This window comes from Oncorhynchus tshawytscha, linkage group LG14, assembly GCF_018296145.1.
Source record: "Oncorhynchus tshawytscha isolate Ot180627B linkage group LG14, Otsh_v2.0, whole genome shotgun sequence".
Classification (NCBI taxonomy): Eukaryota; Metazoa; Chordata; class Actinopteri; order Salmoniformes; family Salmonidae; genus Oncorhynchus; species Oncorhynchus tshawytscha.
In genome coordinates, this window is record NC_056442.1 from 42987669 (window position 1) to 43000508 (window position 12840).

Below are 12840 nucleotides of genomic sequence, written 5' to 3' on the forward strand. Positions count from 1 at the left end.
CTGTCTGTATGTACGTCTCTGTCTGTCTGTCTGTCTGTCTGTCTGTCCGTCCGTCTGTACGTCTGTACGTCTGTCTGTCTGTCTGTACGTCTGTCTGTCTGTCTGTACGTCTGTCTGTCTGTACGTCTGTCTCTGTCTGTACGTCTGTACATCTGTCTCTGTCTGTACGTCTGTACGTCTGTCTGTCTGTGTACGTCTGTCTGTCTGTGTACGTCTGTCTCTGTCTGTCTGTCTGTCTGTCTGTCTGTCCGTCTGTCTGTACGTCTGTCTGTCTGTCTGTCTGTATGTCTGTCTGTCTGTACGTCTGTCTGTCTGTATGTACGTCTCTGTCTGTCTGTACGTCTGTCTCTGTCTGTACGTCTGTCTGTCTGTCTCTGTCTGTACGTCTGTCTGTCTGTACGTCTGTCTGTCTGTACGTCTGTCTGTCTCTGTCTGTACGTCTGTCTGTCTGTCTCTGTCTGTACGTCTGTCTGTCTGTCTGTACGTCTGTACGTCTGTCTGTCTCTGTCTGTACGTCTGTCTGTACGTCTGTCTGTGTCTGTACATCTGTCTGTCTTTATGTCTGTCTGTCTGTACGGCTGTCTGTCTCTGTCTGTACGTCTGTCTGTACGTCTGTCTCTGTCTGTACGTCTGTCTCTGTCTGTCTGTACGTACGTCTGTCTCTTTCTGTCTGTCTCTGTCTGTCTCTGTCTGTCTGTCTGTACGTCTGTCTGTCTGTCTGTCCGTCTGTCTGTCTGTCTGCACGTCTGTCTGTCTGTACGTCTGTCTCTGTCTGTACTTCTGTCTCTGTCTGTCTGTACGTACGTCTGTCTCTGTCTGTCTGTCTCTGTCTGTCTGTCTGTCTGTCTGTCTGTCTGTCCATCTGTCTGTACGTCTGTCTGTACGTCTGTCTGTACGTCTGTCTGTACGTCTGTCTGTACGTCTGTCTGTACGTCTGTCTGTACGTCTGTCTGTCTGTACGTCTGTCTGTCTGTATGTACGTCTCTGTCTGTCTGTACGTCTGTCTGTACGTCTCTGTCTGTCTGTCTGTACGTCTGTCTGTCTGTCTGTACGTCTGTCTGTCTGTACGACTCTGTCTGTATGTACGTCTCTCTGTCTGTATGTCTGTCTGTCTGTACGTCTGTCTGTACGTCTCTCTGTACGTCTGTCTCTGTACGTCTGTCTGTCTCTGTCTGTACGCCTGTCTGTCTCTGTCTGTCTGTACGTCTGTCTGTCTGTCTGTACGTCTGTCTGTGTCTGTCTGTGTCTGTACATCTGTCTGTCTGTATGTCTGTCTGTCTGTCTGTACGTCTGTTTGTACGTCTGTCTGTCTCTGTATGTATGTCTGTCTGTCTGTCTCTGTCTGTACGTCTGTCTCTGTCTGTACGTCTGTCTGTCTACTTCTGTACGTCTGTCTGTCTGTATGTCTTTCTGTCTCTCTGTACGTCTGTCTGTCTGTACATCTGTCTGTCTCTGTCTGTACGTCTGTCTGTCTCTGTCTGTCTGTACGTCTGTCTGTCTGTCTGTACGTCTGTCTGTATGTACGTCTCTGTCTGTCTGTACGTCTGTCTGTATGTACGTCTGTCTGTATGTACGTCTCTGTCTGTACGTCTGTCTGTCTGGCTGTACGTCTGTCTGTCTGTACGTCTGTACGTCTGTCTGTTTGTACGTCTGTCTGTCTGTACGTCTGTCTCTGTACGTCTGTCTGTCTGTACGTCTGTCTGTCTGTCTGTACGTCTGTCTGTCTGTATGTACGTCTGTCTGTATGTACGTCTGTCTCTGTACGTCTGTCTGTCTGTCTGTCTGTACGTCTGTCTGTCTGTATGTACGTCTGTCTGTATGTACGTCTGTACGTCTGTCTGTATGTACGTCTGTCTGTACGTCTGTCTGTATGTACGTCTCTGTCTGTCTGTCTGTCTGTACGTCTGTCTGTCTGTCTGTCTGTCTGTCTGTCTGTCTGTCTGTACGTCTGTCTGTCTGTACGTCTGTCTGTCTGTACGTCTGTCTGTCTGTACGTCTGTCTGTCTGTACGTCTGTCTGTCTGTACGTCTGTCTGTCTGTACGTCTGTCTGTCTGTACGTCTGTCTGTCTGTACGTCTGTCTGTCTGTCTGTACGTCTGTCTGTCTCTGTCTGTACGTCTGTCTGTACGTCTGTCTGTGTCTGTCTGTGTCTGTACATCTGTCTGTCTTTATGTCTGTCTGTCTGTACGTCTGTCTGTACGTCTGTCTGTCTGTCTCTGTCTGTACGTCTGTCTGTCTGTACGTCTGTCTTTCTGTCTGTACGTCTGTCTGTACGTCTGTCTGTCTGTAGATCTGTCTATACGTCTGTACGTACAACCCCCTTTTGACTAATTTGCTCCAGGATTGATATTGTAAAATTAGTATAGTAGATGGATAGTCCAGTGTCAATGCTATTATAGTCACTGCATTGCAAGCGCACACACACACAAGCATGTCTGTACTGCCACAATAAGTCTCCCTCTGAGTGCAGGATTAAAGAACAGGCTGCATGAAGGGGGGGTGGTGCTTTTGAACAGTGTTGATTTAGTTGTCCTACTGTGACACACACTCACATACACTACAGAGCATTTTTTAAACACACACACTTGTTCTCACTTGCCTGGCAGGCTAATGTCCTCCATTCATAATGCCCACCCCCTTCTCCTCTCTTCTCCCCTCCTTTCTTCCCTGCTTGGTGTGCCTGCTGTTTAAACATTTAAGAGTGGGATTCTGCACCAATCCATCAAGCTCACCCCTCCCTCAACCTCCCTCGCCGCACACTGCCAACACCCATTACCACACACAATCTCCCTCCACATATTCATGTGTGTGTGTGTGTGTGGTTGGTACTTCTATCCTCAAAGGTCCCTACAAGGATAATTAAACAAGGAAAATTATCGCTTGTGGGGACATTGTCCACATCCTAATGAGAACAAAGGCTATTTTAAGCTTTAGGGATACAGTAGTTTTCGAATTAGGGACAGTGTTACGGGTTATGGTTAGGGAAAATAGGATTTTGAATAGAAATCAATTTTAGGTCACCACGAGGATAGAAGAACAAATCAAGTGTGCGTATTAGAGCTGGGACGATCAACACTGACCATACCAATCACTTATCGCAGGCATTTTGCTGATGTCGTTCATTATGATAAGTAGCCTATACTAGAGAAATGTGAAGTTTGAAATGAAATAAGTTTGCTAATATGGGGGCTTGTTAATAGGATAATTGATGGTGGTACAACGATCAAACTAGTAGTGGTAGTTTAAAGGCCCAGTGTAGTCAAAAACGTGATTTGACTGTGATTTCTATATACAGTACCAGTCAAAAGCGTGGACACACTTATTCATTCCAGGGTTTTTCTTAATGTTTACTATTTTCTATATTGTAGAATAATAGTGAAGACATCAAAACTATTAAATAACCCATGGAATCATGTAGTAACCAAAAATAAGTGTTAAACAGATCAAAATACATCTTTGCACACTCTTGGCATTCTCTCAACCAGCTTCATGAGGTAGTCACCTGGAATGCATTTCAATTAACAGGTGTGCCTTGTTAAAAGTTAATTTGTGGAATTTCTTTCCTCCTCAATGCGTTTCAGCCAATCAGTTGTGTTGTGACAAGGAAGGGGTGGTATACAGAAGATAGCCCTATTTGGTAAAAGACCAATTCCATATCATGGCAAGAAGAGCTCAATTAAGCAAAGCTAATTGACAGTCCGTCATTACTTTAAGACATGAAGGTCAGTCAATGCGTAACATTTCAAGAACTTTGAATGTTTCTTCAAGTGCAGTCGCAAAAACTATCAAGCATTATGATGAAACTGGCTCTCATGAGGACCGCCACAGGAAAGGAAGACCCAGAGTTACCTCTGCTGCAGAGGATACATTCATTAGAGGTAACTGCACCTCAGATTGCAGCCCAAATAAATGCAAATAAAAGTAACAGACACATCTCAACTGTTCAGCGGAGACTGTGTGACTCAGGCCTTCATGGTCGAATTGCTGCAAAGAAACCATTACTCAAGAACACCAATAAGAAGAAGAGACTTGCTTGGGCCCTGAAACAAGAGCAATGGACATTAGACCGGTGGAAATCTTTCCTTTGGTCTGATGAGTCCAAATTAGAGATTTTTGGTTCCAACCGCCGTGTCTTTGAGACACAGAGTAGGTGAACGGATGATCTCCGCATGTTTGGTTCCCACCGTAAGTGCTCAGCATATGTGGGAACTCCTTCAAGACCTTTGGAAAAGCATTCCTCATGAATCTGGTTGAGAGAATGCCAAGAGTGTGCAAAGCTGTCATCAAGGCAAAGGGTTGCTACTTTGAAGAATCTCAAATATATCAAATATTTTTTGGTTAGTACATGATATGTGTTATTTCATAGTTTTGATGTCTTTACTATTATTCTACAATGTAGAAAATAGTAATTATAAAGACCAACCCTTGAATGAGTAGATGTGTCCACACATTTGACTGGTACTGTATGTATACATATACTGTACATACTATGAGGTAGGAGTAATATTTTCCGAAAAGACCCCTTGAAATCTCAGCCTGTTTTGGTGGGATGGAGTTTCGTCCTGCCTAGTGAAAACATTTCAAAACCTCTGCCAATAACAGCAAGTGGTCAGTTTTCCCTTTCCAATTCCCAAACATTCCTAGCAAAACTTGATAAATTGCTCTTTGCTCAGAAGCTATTTTTGTTTCTTTTTTTAAAAAATTAAAAAATTGGAAACAATCACAGTAAGATACCTAATTGTTACCCAGAAAAAAAACTGATGCATTGGACCTTTTTTAAAGGATATTTTCTTTTCACTCTGGGCCCATTGTCATATTTATCGTTATTGCATCAATTCAGACAATTTATTGCCATATTCATTTTTGTCCCAGCTTGTCTGTGTGTGTTTGTGTGAGAGAGACTTATGAACATTCGTGTTTGTTCTCTTGCATCTATCAGTCTGGGTAACATGTATTCCATGTTGTTTTATGTGTTTGTTTCCTGGAACATTGTAATGGTTAACTCCCATTTCATTAAATATTGAAATAACAACAAGGTTATTCTATTTCCTGTGATTTGGGTTTAGGCTCAATCTGCTGTCTGTGTGGTTCACTTGAGGTTCTAGCAGCTTACAGTATCAGTTGGGATGTTGTACCTTTCACAACAATCTAGCTCAGTGGTGCTCAAACACCCGATTAGGCTAATCAAGGTGATTACTTTTGATGACTTGCTGATTTACTTCATTAGTTGAATGAGGAAGGATCTTGTACACCATTCAGCTCTCCAGTGACCACTGAGCTGACTGTTCTAATGCACTAAGTGCTGTAATTTAATAGCTTCTCTAAGATTTTCACAGGACGCCATGTCTATAAAGGAGTGTCAAAAGGAAATATATGGTTGGTTGTGTTCTAGATGTTGGTTCTACCAGTTTAAGGTGTTCGTTCCAAATATTCTAAATGTTCTTTCTAAGAGTTCTCGATATTGATTCTAACAGTTCTAGCTGTTCTATATATTAGTTCTAAGTGTTCTAGCAGTTGGTTCTGTTCTGGATGTGGGTTCTAAGTGTATTGTTCTCTTGTCCCCAGACCCACACCATCTTTTCTCTGCTGGGGTTGGACCATGCCTACGTCACCAGCATTGGACGACTCATCGGAGTGGTGTCCCTCAAAGAGGTGAGTGACACAGATCACCTGGGGTTGTGCACATCAACATGTCACTGTCTCATCATCATCATCATTGATTACAACAGCCACCATTGTCATAGACCTCTCCATCATCGTCATCTTTCTCACTGTCACAATCATCAGCATATCATGACGTTATGACTGTAACTACTGTTCACTGAAGGAGGGAAACATCAGTACAACATACTATGGGGGATTCGCTCTCTTGCAACTTTGGTTGAATGAACTAAAATCAGGCCTGAGAAGGCCAATGAAAGGCCCCGCCTTCCACCGTTGATAAGCGTGAGGCTCGGATTCATTCCTTCAATTTAATACTGCTTTTCACCGAGCCTAGGAACATGTTGTGTGGGGACAAACAGGTGCTGTACCTCGTTTCCCTCCTTCAGGGAACAGTAGTTATAGTCATAACGTTACGTTCTCTTTTCATTCAACGCCCAGGAACATGTGGTGTGGGGACAAACAGGTGCTGTACCTCGTTTCCCTCCTTCAGGGAACAGTAGTTATAGTCGTAACGTTACGTTCTCTTTTCATTCAACGCCCAGGAACATGTGGTGTGGGAACAAACAGGTGCTGTACCTCTTTTCCCTCCTTCAGGGAACAGTAGTTATAGTCATAACGTTACGTTCTCTTTTCATTCAACGCCCAGGAACATGTTGTGTGGGGACAAACAGGTGCTGTACCTCGTTTCCCTCCTTCAGGGAACAGTAGTTATAGTCATAACGTTACGTTCTCTTTTCATTCAACGCCCAGGAACATGTGGTGTGGGGACAAACAGGTGCTGTACCTCGTTTCCCTCCTTCAGGGAACAGTAGTTATAGTCATAACGTTACGTTCTCTTTTCATTCAACGCCCAGGAACATGTGGTGTGGGGACAAACAGGTGCTGTACCTCGTTTCCCTCCTTCAGGGAACAGTAGTTATAGTCGTAACGTTACGTTCTCTTTTCATTCAACGCCCAGGAACATGTGGTGTGGGGACAAACAGGTGCTGTACCTCGTTTCCCTCCTTCAGGGAACAGTAGTTATAGTCATAACGTTACGTTCTCTTTTCATTCAACGCCCAGGAACATGTTGTGTGGGGACAAACAGGTGCTGTACCTCGTTTCCCTCCTTCAGGGAACAGTAGTTATAGTCGTAACGTTACGTTCTCTTTTCATTCAACGCCCAGGAACATGTGGTGTGGGAACAAACAGGTGCTGTACCTCTTTTCCCTCCTTCAGGGAACAGTAGTTATAGTCATAACGTTACGTTCTCTTTTCATTCAACGCCCAGGAACATGTTGTGTGGGGACAAACAGGTGCTGTACCTCGTTTCCCTCCTTCAGGGAACAGTAGTTATAGTCATAACGTTACGTTCTCTTTTCATTCAACGCCCAGGAACATGTGGTGTGGGGACAAACAGGTGCTGTACCTCGTTTCCCTCCTTCAGGGAACAGTAGTTATAGTCATAACGTTACGTTCTCTTTTCATTCAACGCCCAGGAACATGTGGTGTGGGGACAAACAGGTGCTGTACCTCGTTTCCCTCCTTCAGGGAACAGTAGTTATAGTCGTAACGTTACGTTCTCTTTTCATTCAACGCCCAGGAACATGTGGTGTGGGGACAAACAGGTGCTGTACCTCGTTTCCCTCCTTCAGGGAACAGTAGTTATAGTCATAACGTTACGTTCTCTTTTCATTCAACGCCCAGGAACATGTTGTGTGGGGACAAACAGGTGCTGTACCTCGTTTCCCTCCTTCAGGGAACAGTAGTTATAGTCGTAACGTTACGTTCTCTTTTCATTCAACGCCCAGGAACATGTGGTGTGGGGACAAACAGGTGCTGTACCTCGTTTCCCTCCTTCAGGGAACAGTAGTTATAGTCATAACGTTACGTTCTCTTTTCATTCAACGCCCAGGAACATGTTGTGTGGGGACAAACAGGTGCTGTACCTCGTTTCCCTCCTTCAGGGAACAGTAGTTATAGTCATAACGTTACGTTCTCTTTTCATTCAACGTCAGTACAAAATACTGTGAGAAAATGGAATCCTGACCCCGACAGATTTCATTGTCCTTGTGACTTTGTGTTGTACCGAAGTTGCCTGACTGAAAGGGAACTGTCACCACCATCACACACAGTCAGCATTAATGAGCTCTGCTCTTTCCGGCCCTTCAATTGGTGACAGACAGCAAGACGAATTACTGGTTAATGTTCCTTGCAGTCTCTCCTCTCACCGTCTCTTGTTATTTCTCTCTTGCTCTCTCTTCACAAACAAAACAGGCAGAAGCACGTAGTCTTTGTAAATTGGCTAGGAAACAGGAGATTGTTGCTAAGCACAGTGTTGTTCCACTGGCTGACATTTAGGCCTTTTGTTTGGTGTTAGACAAGCAGACAAAAACAGCAGTGAGACAAGCTTCTCGCCTCGTCTCCTCGCCTTGCTTCTCCAATCAATCAATCAAATGTATTTATAAAGCAATTTTTACATCAGCACAAAGTGCTGTACAGAAACCCAGCCTAAACCCCCAAACAGCAAGCAATGCAGATGTAGAAGCACAGTGGCTAGGAAAAACTACCTAGAAAGACAGGAACCTAGAAAGGAGGAGGAACCAGGCTCTGAGGGGTGGCCAGTCCTCTTCTGGCTGTTCCGGGTGGTGATTATAAGAGTACATGGCCATTTAAGGCCAGATTGTTCTTCAAGATGTTCAAATGTTCATAGATGACCAGCAGGGTCAAATGCAGCAGTACTTTCTCTGTCACACAGTACTGCTGTAGCTCAGCTCTCCTTATACCTCCTAATAACTAGATATACAGGGGAGGCTGTGTTTGTGTGTGTTTAGAAACAGCTGTTGGCCAGACGTCTGTCATGGTTGGGGAAGGATAGGGATGGAGAGTGTGGCATGATGTCTGATCAGGGCTATTGTTAGGGGTGATAAATGTTGACTTCCATAACCATAAAATGTGGTCATTTTTACTTTATTTTTATTTTGTAATCCGAAGGTTAGAAATACTAACAAGTACATGTCAAATCCCATAGAGAATGCTAACTAAATGCTAACAAATACTTTAGTCTCTGACCTAACGTATTTGCAGGACAGACAACCCAGCTCATAAGGTTATTCTAGTAACAAAAATATGCGATTCAGATTTTGCTGCACAGACCAAAAATATATTAGACTGCAAAGAGCATCAAAGGAGAAGATTGTGGACTACAGGAAAAGGAGGGCCCCCATTCACATCGATAGGACTGTAGTGGAGCGGGTCGAGAGTTCCTTGGTGTCCACATCACCAACAACCTAACATGGTTCAAACACATCAGGAAAGTTGTGAAGAGGGTACGGCAAAGTTTTTTTCCCCCCCAGGAGACATGGCATGGGTACCCAGATCCTCAAAGTTCTACAGCTGCACTATCGAGAGCATCCTGACCGGTTGCATCATCGCCTGGTATGGCAACTGCTCGGCATCTGACCATAAGGTGCTACAGAGTGTAGTGTGTACATCACTGGGACCAAGCTTCCTGCCATGTAGGACCTACAGTACCAGTCAAAATGTTGGACACACCTACTCCTTCTTAGTCAAATAGCCCTTACACAGGGCTGTCCTGTTGTAAAACAAATGATAGTCCCACTAAGCACAAACCAGATGGGATGGCGTATCGCTGCAGAATGCTGTGGTAGCCATGCTGGTTAAGTGTGCCTTGAATTCTAAATAAATCACTAACAGTGTCACCAGCAAATCACCATCACACCACCTCCTCCATGCTTCACGGTGGGAACCACACAAATCAAATCCAAGTTTATTTGTCACGTGCACTGAATACAACAGGTGTAGACCTTACAGTGAAATGTTCTAACCAATAGTGCAAAAAAGGTATTAGGTGAACAATGGGTAAGTAAAGAAATAAATACAACAGTAAAAAGACAGGCTATATACAGCAGCAAGGCTATAAAAGTAGCAAGGCTACATACAGGCACCGGTTAGTCAGGCTGATTGAGTTTGTACATGTAGATATGGTTAAAGTGACTATGCATATATGATGAACAGAGAGTTGCAGTGGCGTAAAAGAGGGGTTGGCGGGTGGTGGGTGGCTGGACACAATGCAGATAGCCATGTTAGCCAATGTGCAGGAGCACTCGTTGGTCGGGCCAATTGAGGTAGTATGTACATGAATGTATAGTTAAAGTGACTATGCATATATGATAAACAGAGAGTAGCAGCAGTGTAAAAGAGGGGTTTGGGGGAGGGGGCACAATACAAATAGTCATTTGATTACCTGTTCAGGAGTCTTTTGGCTTGGGGGTAAAAACTGTTGAGAAGCCTTTTTGTCCTAGACTTGGCACTCCGGTACCGCTTGCCATGCTGTAGTAAAGAGAACAGTCTATGGCTGGGGTCTGACAATTTTTAGGGCCTTCCTCTGACACCGCCTGGTGTAGAGGTCCTGGATGGCAGGCAGCTTAGCCCCAGTGATGTACTGGGCTGTACGGACTACCCTTTGCAGTGCCTTGCGGTCAGAGACCGAGCAATTGCCGTACCAGGCTGAACGCATTGAGGAAAGAAATTCCACAAATTAACTTTTAACAAGGCACACCTGTTAATTTAAATGTGTTCCAGGTGACTACCTCATGAAGCTGGTTGAGAGAATGCCAAGAGTGTGCAAAGCTGTCATCAAGGCAAAGGGTGGCTACTTTTATTGAAACTCAAATATAAAATATATTTTGATTTGTTTAACACTTTTTTTGGTTACTACATGATTCCATATGTGTTATTTCATTGTTTTGATGTCTTCACTATTATTCTACAATGTAGAAAATAGTCAAAATTAAGAAAAACCTTTGAATGAGTAGTTGTGTCCAAACGTTTGACTGGTACTGTATATACTAGGCTGTGTCAGAGGAAGGCCCAAAAAATTGTCAAAGACTCTGGTCACCCAAGTCATAGACTGTTCTCTCTGCTTCCGCAGGGCAAGACTGCTGAACAATTAATCAAATGGCCAACCAGACTATTTCCATTGACACCCCCCCTTCTTTGTTTTTACACTGCTGCTACTCGCTGTTTATTATATATGCATGGTCACTTTACCCCTGCCCTCATGTACAAATTACTTCAACTAACCTGTATCCCCGCACATTGACTCGGTACCGGTACCCCCTGTATATAGTCTCATTATTATTATTATTATTCTATTGTGTTACTTTTATATTTTCTTAACTCTATTTTCTCAACTGATTTGTTGGTTAAGGGCTTGTAGGTAAGCATTTCACAGTAAGTTCTACACCTGTTGTATTTGGGGCGCATGTGACAAATACAATTTGATTTGGGAAGCTTGATTTTGGAAGAAGCTAACCACTTAGCTAGAAAGCTAACTAGCTACTAAATTAGCAAACCAAGTGCACAACTGCAGAGCATTTAGCACATTTTAGACACTTCATATTTATAAGATATCTAGCTGGCAAACATTTAGTTGTGAATTCCCTACTGTAACTAGATGATCTGGTGCATGTTGCACAGCAGAGAGTGACTCTTGTCGTTGTGTACTCGTAAAGTAAACAAACACCACTTGACGGAACAACCGGTAAGCTTCATAATGAAAAACTGTGACAGGTGAAATGAAACACGCAATCTTTATCTCTTAACATATTGCATAAGTTGACTGCAGGTATTTGCTTAACAAGTAACTAGAAATATGCAAAAAAAAATGTACTTCAAAGAAATAGTTTCAACTGTATTGAAAAAACATCCTGTAGCCATTTCCAAATACCCCGATATATGGCCCAAGACTACTTTATTACCATGGTAGCAGAGCCACACGCCCTATATTATCACCTGTAATATTGCCATGGTTAAACCTCACCATTCTGCTTTGGTCTACACAAAAGGGGGAAACCTAGTCAGATGTTCAACTGAATGCCTTCAACTGAAATGTGTCTTCCGCATTTAACCCAACTGTCCTCTCTGATACAAAGCCTTAATTATTTTCAATCCCAAATTGACTGGTACTCCATAACTGTGCCCCGTAGTCCCTACGTGTCAAAGTGTTCAGGCTAGGTGTTGGGATTGGATTGGGCAAGTCTCTTGGCCTTTGTTGACCCACTATTTCTTTGTCATTATCTCTGTAGCTGCAGAAGGCCATCGAGGGCTCTGTGGCAGTGAAGGGGGTGAAAGTGCGCCCCCCTCTGGCCAGTTTCCGGGACAGTGGCACCAGCGGCAGCAGCAGCAGCAATAGCGAGAACGAAGCCACAGAGCTCCACAAGCTGTGGGACCGTCACAAATCCATGTCCCTCCCCCGGGAGCACCTGGCCTCCGACTCTGACGAGAAGTCCCAGTGAGGGGGATGGGGACAGATTTTTGGGAGAGGTATATTGGATGGGGATTGGGACAGGTTAATGTAGACAGGTATATTACCGAGGAGTAGGATGAGCGTTGACCCCCCCCCCACTTAAAAACCACTACCGATGCTGCAACCGCATAGCTTGGATCAATATTTAATTCTGGAATATAGAGTTCTCACTTCCTCTTCTTCCTCTCCTTGCCTTCCTCTCCATCCCTCTCTCCTTTACCCCTCCTCCGGGTGGGCCTTTGGGTCCGGCACTTATTCAACTCTTATGGAGGAGGGATTGACTCACCACAGATTGGACCCTGCTCTCCACTAGGCTTGGGGGGGCCCACAACAGAATAGATCTGTGTGTTAGGGAGGGGAGAGGAGTTAAGGTGTCACTGCTTAACACAGTTTGTCAGAACAAAATGTATAGAATGTGTTTTGACTGTAAAAGGGATTGCATTTTATTTTTTTGCCAACTTTGGTATTGGTGAGGAAATGTTCAGTTTGTTTGCATTTTGTGGACCAGTAAACGTTTCTTTCTGACCAGTCTTCCATATGCAGACGGTTCAACAGTGACAAGAAGATAGGCTTGTGTACCGGTATGGATGTGAGTGTATGTATTGAGTGCATGGACGCATTGGTTGGTATGTATTTACACGAAGAAAGTAGCGAAACCAACCACCTGCTTTAATTCCTTTGTGATTTGAATCTTCTTATCAGACACATTTCAGTCTTATCATTTCAGCAGTGTTCTAGTTTGTTCCCATCTGTTTTAGTGACCTGGAACTGGAAATAAGTAGCCTAGTGGTTAGAGCATTGGGCCAGTAACCGAAAGGTCGCTGGTTCTAATACCCGAGGCAACAAGGTGAAAAATCTGTATCTTT

General features: G+C 43.9%; 1 protein-coding gene across 2 annotated transcripts in view; it reads left to right on the forward strand.

The window, feature by feature from the left end:
• Nucleotides 1-12840, forward strand: part of LOC112267238 (chloride channel protein 2) — a 464010-nt gene extending 451170 nt beyond the window's left edge. Inside the window, exons 22-23 of one of the 2 annotated variants that reach the window (XM_042297555.1) lie at nt 5566-5652; nt 11754-12837. In XM_042297555.1, the coding sequence (XP_042153489.1) occupies nt 5566-5652; nt 11754-11963 (297 nt within the window). In that variant the 3' untranslated portion in view covers nt 11964-12837. Of the gene's footprint in view, nt 1-5565; nt 5653-11753 lie in introns of both variants that reach the window. The other variant, XM_042297556.1, reaches the window with a different exon arrangement.